The 17340-nt window shown below is 37.9% G+C and overlaps 1 protein-coding gene and 1 long non-coding RNA gene across 10 annotated transcripts in view; one reads left to right on the top strand and one right to left on the bottom strand.

Annotated features, from left to right (window-relative positions):
* Positions 1-14112, top strand: part of UEVLD (UEV and lactate/malate dehyrogenase domains) — a 54937-nt gene extending 40825 nt beyond the window's left edge. For all 9 annotated transcript variants that reach the window (XR_015157984.1, XM_086385134.1, XM_086385132.1 and 6 more), the window contains 4 exons: positions 290-463; positions 9361-9424; positions 11691-11814; positions 13572-14112. Coding sequence is in view for 8 of the 9 variants with exons in the window: in XM_086385134.1 (XP_086241260.1) it covers positions 290-463; positions 9361-9424; positions 11691-11814; positions 13572-13739 (530 nt within the window). In the remaining variant the exon portion in view is untranslated. The remainder of the gene's footprint in view (positions 1-289; positions 464-9360; positions 9425-11690; positions 11815-13571) is intronic.
* Positions 14113-15522: 1410 nt separating this feature from the next.
* LOC147342414 (uncharacterized) lies at positions 15523-17075 on the bottom strand. Its single transcript, XR_015157989.1, has 2 exons — positions 16958-17075; positions 15523-16858 (listed from the first exon to the last, which is right to left on the bottom strand). It is a non-coding gene; the product is annotated as an uncharacterized LOC147342414 (long non-coding RNA).
* Positions 17076-17340: the final 265 nt, after the last annotated feature.

The raw sequence follows: 17340 nt of genomic DNA, 5'->3' as shown, positions 1-17340 counted from the left end.
GTTTTCATCTTTCATCCTTAACTGCTCTAGGACATGATCTGTTTTCCACTCTTAAAAATTTATATTTAATACAAATTTATGTAAAATGATGCTGAATACTTGTTAGTTGTTTTTAATTATTAATTAAAATAAATTTATATAATAATAAATAATGCTTCCAAGTGCATGTAAGATCTAAGAAGAATGTATAAAGGTTTTGATATACTTATTAAAGTATTTTGTTTAGGAACTAGCCTAGAAGTATATATTAAAAAATAATTTATATTTTCACCTTGTATGTAATATTTAGTGGAAATCATGACCTATGTGACTTGGAAACTGAGTGCATTTCCTGCAAACCGAGTGATTGGAATTGGGTGCAATCTGGATTCACAGAGATTACAATATATTATTACAAATGTTTTGAAGGCACAGACTTCAGGAAAAGAAGTATGGGTTATTGGTGAGCAGGGAGAAGACAAAGGTAAGAAATACATGTTTATTAGTTATATTGCTAATTGATATCACCGGAGGCCATGGTATGCATATGTGCACAGTTCTGGGGACTCCACTTGTGGAGCCTAGTTGGTTTTCCTTCCACATTTGAGTGCCTTTTGTGTGTGGGGCCCTGTATTGTGAATAAACTCTACAAATGTGTCATTCTAATTGTATTTACTCTTGTAAATAAAAGGCAAGACTCCTTAGTTTATGTATTTTTATTTTTATATTTTGTATTTGAATTTCAGCATCCAGGATGAATTTAAAAGTTTAATTTTTGGGAGAGCAACATTTAAATAAACCTTAAAGCATACACAGGTCTTCCTTGGTGGCTCAGACGGTAAAGAATCTGCCTGCAATGCAGGAGACCCAGGTTCAGTCGCTGGGTCTGGACCATCCCCTGGAGGAGCATGGGAACCTACTCGAGCATTCTTTCCTAGAAAATCCCCTGGACAGAGGAGCCTGGCAGGCTACAGTCCATAGTGTCGCAAAGAGTCAGACTTGACTGAATGACTTTTACACACACGTAAAGCATGTACTCAGAGGTTAAAGCATCTGCCTGCAATGCTGGAGACCTGGGTTCGATCCCTGGGTGTGTGACTTGGAAACTGAGTGCATTTCCTGAAGATTGGGAAGATTCCCTGGAGAAGGAAATGGCAACCCACTCCAGTATCCTTGCCTGGAGAATCCCATGGACAGAGGAGCCTGGTGGGCTACAGTCCATGGGGTCGCAAAGAGTCGGACACGACTGAGCGACTTCACTTCACTTCAAAGCATGTACAGAACTCTTTCCTTTACTTTCCCATCCTGCAGTCTTGCTTACCTTTCCTAAGTCCAGACTTTCTCCCTAGGTGTATACCTCCTGTCTCTTTCTCACCTTTTAAACAGAATATTCACTCTTTATTTACCCTTATGGCCCCGACCCTTTTTTTCTTTTAACCAGCTACTTGCTCTGTGCTCTGTCCCTACCATAGAAACCATTCATAAAATCTAGTCCCCCTGGATTTGAAAGCCCTTTTTCCTATCCCACAAGATTGCTTTCCCTATTTAATTCAATAATCTCTTTTTTTTCTTTATTATTTCTCTCATGCTGTAAAGTCAGGTTGGTCTGGTAATAAAAGTGCACTATCCTAAGTTTGCTAATTTTCATTCATTTTAAGCAAGTATATCTACTCACTACTGTAAGATGCCAGTGTGATCCAGAAGAGGCACAGAACACAGCCTCTGCCTTCGCCACTCTTAAAAATTATTCTGGGGGCTTCCCTGGTAGTCCAGCGGTGAAGACTTTGCCTTCCAATGCAGAGGGGTGCATTCAGTCCCTGGTCGGGGAGCTGAGATCCCACATGCCTGGGGCCAGAAAACCAAGACATAAAATAGAAGCAATCTTGTAAAAAATTAAAGATTTTTAAAATGGTCCACATCTAAACATCTTTTAAAAAATTATTTTAGAGTGATAAGATAAAATTTTTTATAAAGCTATTTTGGTTGACATTAAAAGTATAGGGCACTCTTTGATTAAGGGCCAGAATGAATATATTTTAGACTTACAGTGCTTAGACATTTATGAGTGAGCATTTAACATGGGTTGAAATGACTGGAGAAAATTCTGTGCAGGCCATCATTGAACTGCACTTTGGAAGAATGAATAGGATTCAAATAAATAGCAAAGAGTCAGAGAGACATTCCAGGAATGGGAAAACAGGCAAAGGCACACACTTAGGTATGGCGTGTTCATGGGATAAAAATATCTAGACTGCTTGTTGCACAGTTTCAACCAGATAAGCTTGGTTGATAACTCATTGATAACTCATTTTGGAGGTATTTTTTTCTTGAATACCTGGTAAAGGGTTGGAAAGATTATCAGGAAGAGGGGAGCTATTAAAGGTATTTGAGCATGCGAGTGATATGTTGAAAAGGTACTCTGGAGGAAATTAATCATTGCTTCCTCATTTAAAGTGTATTGTTGTTCCAGTTGCTAAGTCGTGTCTGACTCTTAAAGTGTATTATTACTGCTTTATTCATCCTATCGGTGCTGAGGGGTAGAGCACATTGTAGAAAAGAACTTCTCTGCCTGTGAGGAAGTGATCATTTAACTCAAGAACTGGAGGAAGATTTAAAATCTGTATGAATCTGCACTGGCTACCTAGAAAGTTCAACGCTAGAAAGACTCAGGCAATAGAATAAACCTTTATAAAACCTGACTATGTGATTCAAGCAGACATAGCTTTTCAGGCCCAAAATGCTGACACTAAAGACTAATCAATAGAACAAGAATAGGGGAGCAAGTAAGAACTTGGAGCAGATGTATTTGAGTAACATGTCTAGGGATGCAAATAAACCCAAGACCCGAATTGTTACTCACTATTGCCATTTGAGTTGTGGTCCATGTTGATCTCTTGCTTGTCTGATTATTGTAAATCTCCCAGTTAATTTGCTCTTTTCCCTCTTGTGTACCCTCTAAATGATGCCAAATTAATAATGATATTAGCTAAAACTTACAGGGTTTGCAGTATGTTTCACATATTAATTTAGTCTTCCTAAATCACATTCCTCTTTTCAAAAACTTTCACAGGCTTCCTCTGACCAAATCATTCAATTCTTTTACTTGCCATTCAAGTAGTCCCAAAATACAGCCCTAATCTTCCTTCCCAGTTATAGTTATGAAGGCAGTCATGTTGTTAGACAGCTGGAAGCCACTCAGAGGGTCATTGATTACAGTTTGTGGTAGGGAGTCAGCAGTGAATGCGGGAATAGTAGGAGTGACCGCTCCAAGAGCCTTTTCAGGTCAAAGAAGGACTAAAACCAGGCCTTGTGCCTCTCGGCCCTGCCCCACAGCTTTGCTTCAGCCACAGGCATCTTTGCCCATTGTGTTTACTTTTTTCATAATCCCTTCTCCTCCTCACTCAGCATATTCAAACCTTATTCTTCAAGGTCTCAGTCAAGTCCCTCTTACTTATGCTTTGAAGTTTTTCCTGATCACATCATCGCACAGATTCCTTCATTCGTTTGAGTTAAAAGCTTTTGCTAGCTAAATGTAATTAACCATATATTGTCTCAAGATGTTTATTCTTTTGTAAAGTTGCTGTTTATTCTGATCCAATTTGAATTTTGTCTGTGTACCTTCTCCTTATTTAAAGTGTAAATTATTAAGCTGTTCTTTTAGTTGAAAAAGTCATATTCACATTGCAAAACAATTAAATAGTACAAAAAGATAATGTAGAGAAAAATGTCTCCCTTCTATGCCAGACACCTAGTCCCTCTCTCTAGAAACAATGCCACCTTTTAGAAATGTTCTGTGTAAGGACAAGCATATGAAATATACATCATTCTCTACCTTGTCTTCTTTCTAATTGTTATGACTTGGAAATGACTGCATAATAACATATATAGATATCATTCATTCTTTTTAAGTACTGGAATACCAAAATGTAACCAATCGCCTAAGTGATAATTTTTGAATTAATAAGAACATTTTACATTATGGTTATATGAGTATCTCAAATTGTAAAGAGAAAATAAAGGATGGTGTGACTTGATAAGTAAACCTAAGACACTTTGCTGACTGCTGTTGGAGCCGCATAAATGAATAAAGACCCTGTCTTTAGGCAGGTTAGAGACTGATACAGAAAGTGGCTGTAATAGGCAGTATTGATGAGCCTTAAGAGAGGTCCAAGAGAAGTAGGGTAAAAGCACAGGAACTGGGCTTCCCTGGTGGTCTAGTGGTTCAGATTCTGCCTTGCAACGCAAGGCACACCAGTTCCACCCCTGGTCCAGGAAGATTGCACATTCCTTGGAGCAGCTAAGCCTGAGAGCTGCAACTTCTGAAGCCCTCGTGCCTAGAGCCCATGCGCCACAAGGAAGAGTAGCCCCCACTCCCTGCAGCTAGAGGAAGCCTGCATGCAGCAGTGAGGACACCACAGCCAAAAAATAAATAAATGAATAAGTAAATATATATTTTTTAAGTACAAGGAATGGAACTCTCAAGTAGGAACTAGAAATAGATGTAGATGGATGTGAATTGAGATTACTTAAATATAATTTATGTAATATTTGATACATAGAATATATATAATGTATATATTTGTTTTAAAACATAGTTGACCAAACATTCATGGATCCATACTCAATTAAGAACATTATGAATGCCAGGGAAGCTATTTATGTACTCCCCGACCCATCTCCCTAAGTCTAGTCTTGTCTCATGTTCATGCCCAGTCGTGTCTGAGTCTTTGTGAGCCCATGGACTGTAGCCCACCATGCTCCTCTGTCCATGGAATTTTCCAGGAAAGACTGGAATGGGTTGCCATTTTCTCCTTTAGGGGATCTTCCCAATCCAGGGATCGAACCTGCATCTCCTGCATTACAGGCGGATTCTTTCCCACTGAGCCTTGGACTGCTGTCAGGTCACTTTTTTATCATGTCTTCTACTTTGTTTCAGAAATAATTACATCCACTGATTGGTGGGTTTCCCTGGTGGCTCAGACGGTAAAGAATCTGTCTGCGATGCAGGAGATCCAGGTTCCATCCCTGCATTGGGAAGATCCTCTCTGGAGGTGGGAATGGCTCTAGTATTCTTAGGTTTCTCAGGTGGTGCTAGCAGTAAAGAACCCACCTGCCAATGCAGGAGACATAAGAGATGCTGAATCGATCCCTGGGTGGGGAAGATCCCCTGGAGAAGGACGTGGCTTACCGATTCCAGTATTCCTGCCTGGAGAATCCAATGGACAGAGGAGCCTGGTGGGCTACAGTCCATATGGTTGCAAAGAGTTGGACACGACTGAAGTGACTTAGCAGGCACACATGCACTGATAGGTAGTCTTCCCTCGGATTAGAGGCTCCCTCTGCTGGTTTTCCTCTGCTGGGCTTCCCTGGTGGGAATCCACCTGCAATGTGGGAGAACCTGGGTTCGACTCCTGGATTGGGAAAATCTGCTGGAGAAGGGAATGGCTACCCACTCCAGTGTTTTTGTCTGGAGAATCCCATGGACAGAGGAGTCTGGCAGGCTACAGTCCATGGGGTCACAAAGAGTCAGACATGACTGAGTGATTCACTTTCTGCTGGTTTCATGTGTAGACACCAGTTGGTTATGTCTTTGTATTGGTGACACCATAGCAAAATTAGAATTATTTTTTTATTGAGTGCTTAGTGTGTGTATTAAATGCTTTGTAATCTTATTTAAAATTTAAAAACACCCCAAAAAGGAGGTGGTGGTTTTTTCCAAATCAATATACAAGGAAGCTTAAGACTCAGTGAGTTTAACAACTTGTCCAAGGTTACACATTTAGTAAGGGCAGAACTGAGATTTGAACCCTGGGTTTGACTGCAAAGCTGTACTTTTTCTTGCAGTGACTTAATTAGATAATTTCTCTTAAGCCTTTAGTATATAGTGTCTGGCACAGATTAACACTCAGTAAACGGTAGCTGTTATGACAGTGATCAAGATGGAAAGATGGTGAGGAATAGAAAATTGGCAAAGGGACGTGGAAAACTATACTTGGAAATAGGCAACATTAAGATTTAGAAACAGTTACAAGAATAACAGATATGTGTAAGTAAAATTATTCTCTTTAGTTATTTCCTCTACAAATGACAATTACAGCATAACATGGGGAAGAATTCTATGACATGTAAGACCCTTTAGGATCTGTTTCCTGCTTCCTTCCTGGGCCTCATCTTCTGCCATTCGGACAAGCATTTTATGCTAGTCACATGATCAACTTGCAGCTTCCTGAGGGGCTCATGCACTCTCATGCTTCCTTGCCTTTGCACCTGATACTTGCTTTCCCTGAACATTCATTCACTTGGCTAAGTCCTGCTTATCCTTCAAGACTGGGCTTTAGTGCCACCTCTCCCAGGAAGCCTTCCTTAATTCTCCAGGTTAAGTAAGCTCATGCCTCTGTTATACTCCTTATCACAGTGCTACAATTGCATGTTTACCTGTCTTCACCCCACCAGACTGTAAACTCCTTGAACTTGGAATGGCCTCAGTAAATATGTTTTGAAATATTTTGAATGATCCTGATACCATCTTTTTGTAATCATAGGTCATTGCTGTGCTCCACCAAATTAGTTACATGTGATTTGGAGCTGCGTTTTTAGCTGTGATAGTGAATTCATGTAAAGTGCAGGTAACTTCTTCAAGTGGTGTTTTAGAAATCCAAGGACTGGACCTCAAGACAGTGTTAGCTCATCTGCTGTGTGCATCAGTCTTACCTAAGGGGTAGGTGTTATGTTTAAGGGAAAAGAAATATCCCATGGTCATTTTTTATTAAAATTTTTGGGATCAGAGGATTACTATTCTTAAGGAATAGAATCAGAAAGATAAGGATTGATTAGATGCAATATTTGAAAGGGATCCTTAAACTAGGATAAATATGCATTTAGGAAGTGTGAACGGTTGGGCAATAAGTGAACAAAAAATGAAATAATTAAGTCTATCTAAACTTAACTGAAAATCCTGACTGTGTCAGAAGCAAATTTGAGCATAGTGAAGCTTTCTCCATCTCTCTGAACATTGTTTTCTCATGGCTCTTAAAAGTCTAAACTCAGAGAGGAAAGATGAAACGTGATTATGTTTGTAATAATAGCAGTAGTACTCATAATTAAATTCCAGACTTCCTGGTGTCCTTTCTTTTCCCATACCTACCTTTCCCTTTTTATTTATTTTCCCAACGTCTGTAAACGCTCGTTCATCTAGCAGACTATTCTCTGCAATTTTCTGTCTTTTGTGAATATACTAATGTACCAAACTTTTAGAAAATAATTCATGTATAGTCCTATTCAAGTGAAACATTAAAAAAAAGACCCTTATTAATTTGTCCACATGCATTTATATTGTTCATGTAACAATTTCTGGTTTTGCTTTTTTTACTTAATATAAAAACTTCTATGACCTTCAGTGGCTGTCATTGACATAGACACTGATGCTGAGGTTTTTTGTTGTTGTTGTTTTTTTTATCTTAATTAACCGAACCAGAGATGCTCAAGTGTCTGCCTGGAAGCTGCTACATTCTTTGAGGACTCCTGAGGATCTCCCACAAATAATCCAGTCTGTTACAGTGAAGGGGGTAGTCCTCAAGAGCTTGCCGTGGTACTACTGTGAACTTCATTTCTGTCAGGGAGTAATGACTTCCCTTCACTTCAGCCTTCCAAATGTCCTGAATTCTTCTCAGAGGGAAATCTTTGTAAAGTCAAAGCCATAGTCATCTCCCAAAAGGGGAGATACAAAATCCCATATACCATTCTATTCATCTCGATAGTGTTCATTTCTTTTCTAGCTCAATCATTCTCTCTCTTGGGTATCTTGAAACTTAAAGATCTAAACTGCAATCTCTAGTGACCCCATTAACATTAAATAATAAGGGAACCATAGAGAAAGATGAAAACTGATTTTTAATATCTACAAATATATATGTATATAAAAGCAAAAAAAAAAAAAAACTTCTAAAACTTTTCCATGTTTTCCAACTTAACCGTTCCAAGTATGTTTTGCTCTTTGTTTAACATAATTATGGATTGTATGTGAGGTTGGTTCTCTATTGCTTCTTGTGCATTCTTTTGGTAGAGAATCTGTGCCAGAGGACACAGAAGGACACATGATCCCTGCCCCCTGGAAGCTTACAATCAGTTTGAGAAGGGAAGGTGTCCTTTGTTGCTGATGCTGAGAAATCACTAATTGGCCTCATTTTTAATGCAGTTTAGAAGAGCTGTGGGAATTCTCTGGCAGTCTAGTGGTTAGGGCTTGACACTTTTACTGCCAGGGGCTGGTTTCAGTCCCTGATCAGGGAACTAAGATCCTACAGGCTGCACGGCGCAGCAGAAAAATAAAACAAGAAAAAGAAGACTTGTATCTTAAGTGTAAAATATGTCTTACATATCTGAATGTATTTCTATTTTGCCTACCCAAAGGTTTGTATCAAAGAATGTCTTTACAGTGATGAGAAATCAATGACTATTAAAAAGGTTTCAGAATGTTACTTTAAATTTCGTATTAAAGTATGGTATAAATATCTATTTCACATGTATAGCTTTGAGTTTTTAAATTGTTTTTATAAACGGTTTAGTGAGAGGAAATGGAAAACCCAAATATGCTTTTACAAAACAAGACCCTGCTCTCTGACACCTGTGGAAGTCTCATCCAGAGTGTATGTGCTTAGTTGCTTAATCATATCTGGCTCTCTGCAACCCCATGGACTGTAGCCTGCCAGGCTCCTCTGTCCATGGGATTCTCCAAGCAAGAATACTAGAGTGGGTTGCCATGCCCTCCTCCAGAGGATCTTCCCAATCCAGGGATTGAACTGAGGTCTCGCCCATTGCAGGCAGGTTCTTTACCACCTAAACCATGAGAGAAGCCCAAGAATACTGGAGTATGTAGCCTATCCCTTCTCCAGGGGATCTTCTTGACCCAGGAATCAAACAGGGATCTCCTGCACTGCAGGCAGATTCTTTACCAGCTGAGCTACCAGGGAAGCCGTAGGTGACCAAATTATTTGTCATCTGGTGATAGAAATTAGCCTGTGTGGTTCCTAGTGGAGCAAATGCCAAGAGCTTACAGCACATGGGAGCCTATTATACACTGCCTGCTGAGAAAATCTTTCTACTCAGTCAGTAAAATGGCCCAGTGTTGAGAGAGAACAGGTAACAGGCTGCAAGTAGACTTTGGGATCATGTTTTGAGGGAACTACAGCTGTATGCCTTCTCACCCCAGGCAATCAATACAGCACATTTAGTGCTACCAGTGGAAGTATGCAACTCTATCCAGAAGGGGGGAAATGTTTATGAAGTTTGATATAGGTACCCTTGACTGCAAATGATCCTTTATCACATCTTCCTCCTAAGAGAGTTATTGACAAGATAATAATCAATTTTTCATTTAATTTTTAGTGCCCATATGGAGTGGCCAAGAGGAAGTAACAAATCATGACTCTCAGATGCAGCTGTCCAACAGGTAATGCTGAATGTAGATTTGCATGTATCCAACTAAAAACCATACACTTCATAGCTAACATAATGGCTATTTGCATGGCATGCATTTACCAGGCTTCTGCAAATAAAACTAACTAGTATGGACAAATCCAGAGTGCATGGGAGCAGTATTTTCTGTTCTTCGATTTCTTATCTCAAAGTAGATCTAAGAGTGTTTTACAAGCCTAATACTTAGATACGAAGTTGACTTTTTAAAGGGTGGAATAGACTCCTTATTTGTAGGCAGTGATTTACCACTTCTATATTTAAGATATAGGATCTTGTATCTGAGGATATTGGCTATTTTCTTAAAAGTAGAGGAGAATTGGCCCATACCACTTAAAAATCAATATGTATTTATTAATCCTAGTTAAATACATTTGGAAATTAGTCTAATGTAGATAACCCCCATTATAATTTCAGGTAGAAACCAAGTATAATGCACAGATCCTTGACTCTTTTGTGTTTATTCAGAGGCCTTCTAGGGGTCTGGACCCCATAGGTTGGACTCTACATACTATATATTTTCATGCCATTTGTTGTTTTACTATCTCATAATATAACAATTCTGGTTCAGGTGATTTTAGCTTTTTAAACCTTCAGTTTATGATTTTTAGACTGTAACAACTGGAAAGAATAGCCTTATATTGAGAATAGTAATATGTTGTAGAATCCATTCTAATCTGCTTCTCTATATAATCCTGCATTTATAGCTTTCAAGAGGAATAAATTCAAACATGTTTGTTTAATTTGTATAATTTTTAATTAGTTACAAAAAGAACGTATGCGCTTATAAAACTATGTTTTAATTAAAGTATAGTTGATTTACAATGTTGTGTTAGTTTCTGGTGTACAGCAAAGATAAAGCTTTAAGTACTGCAGATGTCTATAAAGTGAAAAGCAGGGGTAATTCCATTCTCCAGAAACAGCCACTATTAACAATTTAGCGTCCATGTGTCCAAACGTTGTTTTCTCATGCTTCTGCAAGGATTATCATCATTATTGTTGTTTTTATAATACATTTATGCTATTCGTATTATCCTGCAACTTACTTTATTTCCTTAATAATAAATGTTGGATATTTTCCCATATTTTACACATAAATGTACTTTATGTTCTTCTCAAGATCTATATATGGTCCTACATTTGGTAGTGATCTATTTAATAAGTTCTCTTTGGATGAATTGTTTCCAAAATTTTTTCTGTCTCCAATAAGGCAAGCATACTTGTATGTATATCTTTGCATAGTTGAGCATATTGCTATAGGACAAATTCCTAGAAGAGTAATTTGTAGATCAGTTCAGTTCAGTCGCTCAGTTGTGTCCGACTCTTTGTGACCCCATGAATCGCAGCACACCAGGCCTCCGTGTCCATCATCAACTCCCGGAGTTCACTCAAACTCACATCCATTGAGTCAGTGATGCCATCCAGCCATCTCATCCTCTGTCATCCCCTTCTCCTCCTGCCCCCAATCCCTCCCAGCATCAGGGTCTTTTCCAATGAGTCAACTCTTCGCATGAGGTGGCCAAAGTACTGGAGTTTCAGCTTTCGCATCATTCTTCCCAAAGAACACCCAGGGCTGATCTCCTTTAGAATGATCTCCTTTAGAATGGACTGGTGTTTCTAGATCAGGTGTTGCCAAATCTTCCTCTTAAAAACTTGGATAATTTTGCACTTTGAACAGCAATTATGGGAATGCCAATTTGTCTGTAGCTTCTCCAAAAGTAGTTATCAGTCTTTTTGTGAAAGTCGCTCAGTCAAGTCTGACTCTTTGTGACCCCATGGACTATACAGTCCATGGAATTCTCCAAGCCAGAATACTGGAGTGGGTAGCCTTTCCCTCCTCCAGGGGATCTTCCCAACCCAGGGGTATTGAAACCAGGTCTCCCGCATTACAGGCAGATTGACCAGCTGAGCCACCAGGGAAGCCCATTAGTCTTTTTATTCTTTGCCAATTTTGATGGGAAAAATTAATGTATTTATTATTTTAGCTCATATTTAGTAAGTATTAGTGGTGGTAAGCATCTTTTTATATTATTAGGCCATCTGTATTGACTCACTGTGGACTGCCTAATATTTTAAGAAAAGCTTAATTACTGGGCTGTCTGTTGGTTTTCCTAACAATTGTCATATAACTCTTGTGTCATAAAAATATCTAATTAATACCTTATACATAAGCTAAAACTGTTTATACATATTTTGTGCATTTTATGAAATCATGATTTGTCTGTTTTATTTTTATAACCTAGGGCCATGGAACTATTAAGGGTAAAAGGTCAAAGATCATGGTCTGTTGGACTATCAATAGCTGACCTGCTTGACAGTATTGTGAATGATAAAAAGAAGGTCCATTCTGTATCAATTTTAGCAAAGGTAATTGCTATTCTCATTCTCTCATCACAGTTTTAAATATTTATATTATTAATATAACAAAAAAGTGCTATTCACACTGTAACCTGGAGTCGTGAGTACCACCAGCTTTCAGAGTAACACATGGGAGAAGATAGTTTGGTCTAACCCCTATCTTGCTTGGCTATGGGAAGTCTGGACTTCTACAAGGTTGCCCTTCATCCCCATTAATTCTTGGAATTCCCAAGAAACATTTATATATTCCATAAACTTCTGGTTGTCATTTATCTCCCCAGCCAGCCAGGTCACCCCAGGCTGACATGCCAACTGGTCTTAGCTGGTCATCAGTCTGTTTCTCCAGTTCAGGTTGTCCTTTACTGCTTTATTCCAAGTATAAAGTTCCTAAAGCACAGCTAAGATGAGGCCCAAATGCTTAATCAAATATTCACAAAAACTTAGGAATACTGGAAGGGAAATAAAACATGGAAGGGAAAACTGAAAACAGGTCACCAAATTTGACTGCCCTCAGAGCCCATGTTAACCCCTCCACTGGGAATCCACTCTAACAATCTTTTTTCTTTCTTTCTTTCTTTTTTGAGAGTTTGCTTTATTATTATTATTATTGTTGTTGTTTTACAATAGAAAACAAATAGCTATGCTCTCAGAAAAATGAATTTAAAAAGAAACAAAATCACAGAAATTTATTAACAGCATTTTAAAAAAGGCTTTTGAAAGATTTATTGAAATAAATTATCTCAGCCTAAACATTTACTCATCACTCTTTTTTCAGTTACTTCTCAACATTTTAAGAACTTTGTTATATAAAATACATTTAACTTTGCCAATAATGTTAGATAATACTGGGTTCTTCCCCAAAAAGACTACTATAAAACTATGCTTTCAGACATTAAAGAAAAACTTAATCCAGGAGAACATAAATCTGAACTATGTAACCTATGCTTGCATGTTTCATATCCTTCAAGTTAAATGCATCAAGGATTTGAAAAAGTTCAGACCTGGGTCAGCTCCAAGGCAGGTGGACACAATATCTTAACTTTCCATGTTTAACTAAACCAACAGGAACCAAGTTATGAAAATGAGGGTCTCCAGGGAAGAGAGATATAAAAAATATCTTTTATTTCTTCAATAAAACCCTTCAAAATTTACTCTCACATTTCCTCCAAAGATCAAATCCACAACCTTTGGCATTGCCTAATTTACTTTACCAAGGAATTAAAACCATGAACCAAAGCCTGATGCTTAACGCTTTCAGTGCTGACCTTCCCCATGTCCAGGACAGGGAATGGGGACAATGAGATACAGAGAGGAGAGGACAGACAAACAGGGTATACCTGTGAGACGCAGGAGCACCAGCGGTTATGGAATAAAGCCAGCTTTGGATACGGAGCTCAGAAAGTTAGCCCCTGGGATGCAACAGGTCACGTCCTTTCACTACATCCCTGGGCTTTTCCCCTCTCTGCTCCAGGTATCAAACCAATGACAGTCTTTTTTCTTTACCTCTATCCTATTACCCATATTGCAGGGTGCTAGCTTACCTCCCCATAAAGGGAGTATCTTTGACCAAGTTCTTCCCATCTCACAAAAATTTTCGGAAACAGTAACTGGAGTTCATTTAGAAAATAAATGAACAAAGTTTTTTAAAAATTCAGCTTGTATCACTTTGTAGTGCTAGGACCATAAAAGGAAGAAAATATCCATATTTATGATATTAACTTTTTTGCAGTGATTCAGCTCTAATCCTATTTTTTTTTTCCTTTCAGGGATATTATGATATAAATAGTGAAGTGTTTTTAAGTTTGCCTTGCATCCTTGGAACAAGTGGAGTGTCTGAAGTCATCAAGACCACAGTGAAAGAAGAAACAGTGATTGAGAAACTCCAAAGCAGTGCATCCTCCATCCATGGTCTCCAGCAACAGTTAAAACTTTGATTCTAAAGTTCAGAGTTACCTGAAAGGAAAGTTTAATTTTACCAACACATATATATGGGGTGGAGAACTTCTCTATCTTATTATTTATCCTTACAAACTGCTTGGTTAAGGTCAGTGGTTCTTGGTTGGCTTTGTAATTTAAATCCTTAGGTAGTTAGATAAGAAGGAAAAAAAATCTAATTTTCTCTGTTCTTGAGATTATCTATACTGTTCTTTAAACCTAAGCAGAGATAAACATTCATCTGCGATATACATCATTTAAAAATTACGTATCCTCAATTAGCACATTCAGCACTTGGGGAATATTTAAAAAATCATACCTTTTTAAAAGAAAATTACCCTGTAACTGTTACAATAAACATCATAAGCTGAAGGCCCAGTAAGTATTTCAGAATCTGTGCTAGCTCTACATTCAAAGGATCCAGTTTATGCTATTTACAGTTCTTCTTTAAAATAATGTTGGTAACAAGCATAATAATAAACAATAAAGGGTTTTGTTTTCCCTCTTCAAATTAATTAGCTACCAAAAAAATAGAAAAGAAGTGTGCACATACTTTTCTTTGTACACATACTTTAATATAGTAAAAAGGAAAATGAAAATTTTAAATATATGAACAAGAAGTGTAGTTTAATATCCAGCAGGACTGTCCTTTCTGCAATTTTCTATCATCTCTTCTGGCCTATATAAGATTTCCAGCATCTCAAGAACACACCATGCCATAAGTAGAACCATAGAGACATGCATATTTTTAGTGGAAATAAGTTATGAATGAAAGCCAAGCATTTACTTTAAAGCTAATATATGAGGCTTTCATAAAGGCATTGGTCTTAATGGGGAGAGACTGATTGAATGGGCTGATTGTTCTGAGCATATTCTTTTAACTACTGAAGAAATGATTCACGGTGCATCCTTTAACTACTCCTGAAGAAGTGATTCAGGGTGCACCATTATGCACCCTGAATGGGTGATGGGTCAATAACATCTTCATATGTGAAAGACAGCATATTATTAGGAATGTGACACATAACTAATAGCAGCAGCTAGCATCAACACTTCCAATATTTCAGGTAGTGTGATGAGCACTTTATTGTTTTATTCCTCAGGATTATTTATTAATCCTCACAGTAACCCACTGAGGTAGGGACTATTATCATCATTTTGTAGAGGAGGAAATTGAGGTTTAATGCCCAAAATCTCATGACTAAGGGACACTTATCCATACAACCTCTACTTTTTCTAAACTCTAGAAGAGGAAAAAGGCCTAAGAGTCAAAACAGTTACCACAAGACCCTAAAGCTGGGGGTCTGTACTCAGATACTCTCATGTAGGGGCTTTTTTTCTTCGACATATTTTTTAGAAACACTGATTCTTTGACTTCCCTTAGTAAATAGCTTGGTCGGGGGTGGAGGGTGGGGCACATACTGTACGCACTGAAGTAGGTGTTTAGTTATTTAGTCGTTCAGATAGTCTAGACTTGGAGGCTGCTATGCACCAGGTGCCGTATGAGGCACCGCAGATACAATGGTGACAAACCCTGGACTAGGACAGGCCCCCATGGTGCTTATAATCTAGCACAGGGACAAACCGCACAAGTAAATGTGCAGTTCCAAGTGTGGAACATGAAGAAGTCCCAGGTGCTTTGAAAGCATATTACAGGTGAGCCTAAACCTGGTCAGTGAGATGGGAGCCAAAGGATTATAAGAGCAGACACATTTTAGGCAGAGAGGAAGTAGTTAAACTAATGCTGATTTAGCATAATAATGGATGCTTATAATAATGAGCTTAAATCATAAAGGTGAAATTTATTCAATGTTCCATGAAAAAAGAAAAGTACTTAATATGCTTGGAAAGGTGTAAAAACATTGGACATTTGAAGAAATGAGTATTAGTTCTGTGTAATTTCACTACATGAATAGGTTATTTTGGTGTTAATTGTAACAGTGCATCCTCACTGTCCTTTTGTATGAAGTAGGAAAGTAAAACTAAAAGGACCATTGCTTGTGTTTTTATACCAGCCTTTTCTAATATCAGATACCTAATTATGCTCTTGAAAAATAATTACAAGATACTGTATAAACAGAGGAATTGCTAAGAATTAACTGCATTATAAAAAGACCATGTCAGTACAATATTTACTGACTGTACTGTTATTCCAAGAACTGTGTTAGAATGAGTAGTCAAAGGTGAATAACAAAAAATTGGGGGGATGGGGTGGGGGAGGGAATAAAAAAGCAAAAAAAAAAAAAGATGAATAGTTATAGTCCTTGCCCTGCAGAAGCCCACAATATAGAAGTAATTCTATCACATATTTTCTTTTTTTTTTCATCGCAAATCGTTTAAGCAGCACTGTTCTAGAATCACTACAAGTCAGGCATACATATACCATGATATACCATGTAACTATAGGCAGAGCCAGTGCAAAATAAAGAACACATTAAAATAAACATTCCAAGTGAAAGCTCAGAAGTAAGGTATCTTTAACTTAACAATGCTCAAGTACTTAAATGTTCTTATGAGAAAAGCAGTGGTATGGTCTAAGCATGGGAAGTAAAGTAAGTCAAGTCAAGTCGCTCAGTCGTGTCCGACTCTTTGTGACCCCATGGACTATAGCCCACTAGGCTTCTCCGTCCATGGGATTTTCCAGGCAAGAATACTGGAGTGGGTTGCCATTTCCTTCTCCACACATATTTTCTTGAGTGTTGAGTCAGTGATGCCATCCAGCCATCTCATCTTCTGTCGTCCCCTTCTCCTCCTGCCCCCAATCCCTCCCAGCATCAGGGTCTTTTCCAGTGAGTCAACGCTTTGAATGAGGTGGCCAAAGTACTGGAGTTTCAGCTTTCGCATCATTCCTTCCAAAGAACACCCAGGGCTGATCTCCTTTAGAATGGACTGGTGTTTCTAGATCAGGTGTTGCCAAATCTTCCTCTTAAAAACTTGGATAATTTTGCACATGTAAGTTAAGACGTAGTACCACCACCATCTCCGTGTGAATTGGTGATAATTTGACATTCATGATGGCTTCTGTTAACCTTCATTTTTTTTTTCATCTTTCCAAAATTATGCATTCCTTCTACTTGTTATGTTTTAATGGGGCTTGGATTAAAATGCTTCTTTGATACTGTAACAGAGATAAATATTTTCCAACTTACACTGTATCAAATAATTATTCTTAAATATCAAGAATAATGAATAAAATAAATTTTGACTTGAAAATTACCAGGAGATTCCTAATTTATTGAGTGGAAGGAAATTTATTCAGATTGAAGAGAAAGAGTCTTTCATATGATTCCTAAGTCCTCAGGATATTTAGTTACTTCATTTTAAGTGGCTAAACTGCAAAATGAAGAGAATGGATTTTGTTATTTTCAAACTTTTAAAAATAATTTTTAGCAAAACCTTTTGAAAAATATATAACCTACATTCTTCCAATTGATAAAAGCAGAGTTGCTCTAATTGAAGGTGCTTCTGGCTAATAAGCTGTGTCTCTAAGAATAGCTTGAAAACCACATATTTTTAAGTGACAAAGAAGAGGTACAGGAAAGGATAGACTGTCCTATAGTTTGGTTTGACTGAAGCTGTATGCTTAACTAGTATAGTGTC

This window comes from Bos grunniens, chromosome 29 (assembly GCF_055505025.1).
Source record: "Bos grunniens cultivar Pamir isolate PY7600 chromosome 29, Bosgru_T2T1.0, whole genome shotgun sequence".
Taxonomy (NCBI): Eukaryota; Metazoa; Chordata; class Mammalia; order Artiodactyla; family Bovidae; genus Bos; species Bos grunniens.
The sequence above is the reverse complement of the archived record's forward strand: the minus strand, read 5'-3'. Positions and strand labels throughout refer to the sequence as shown.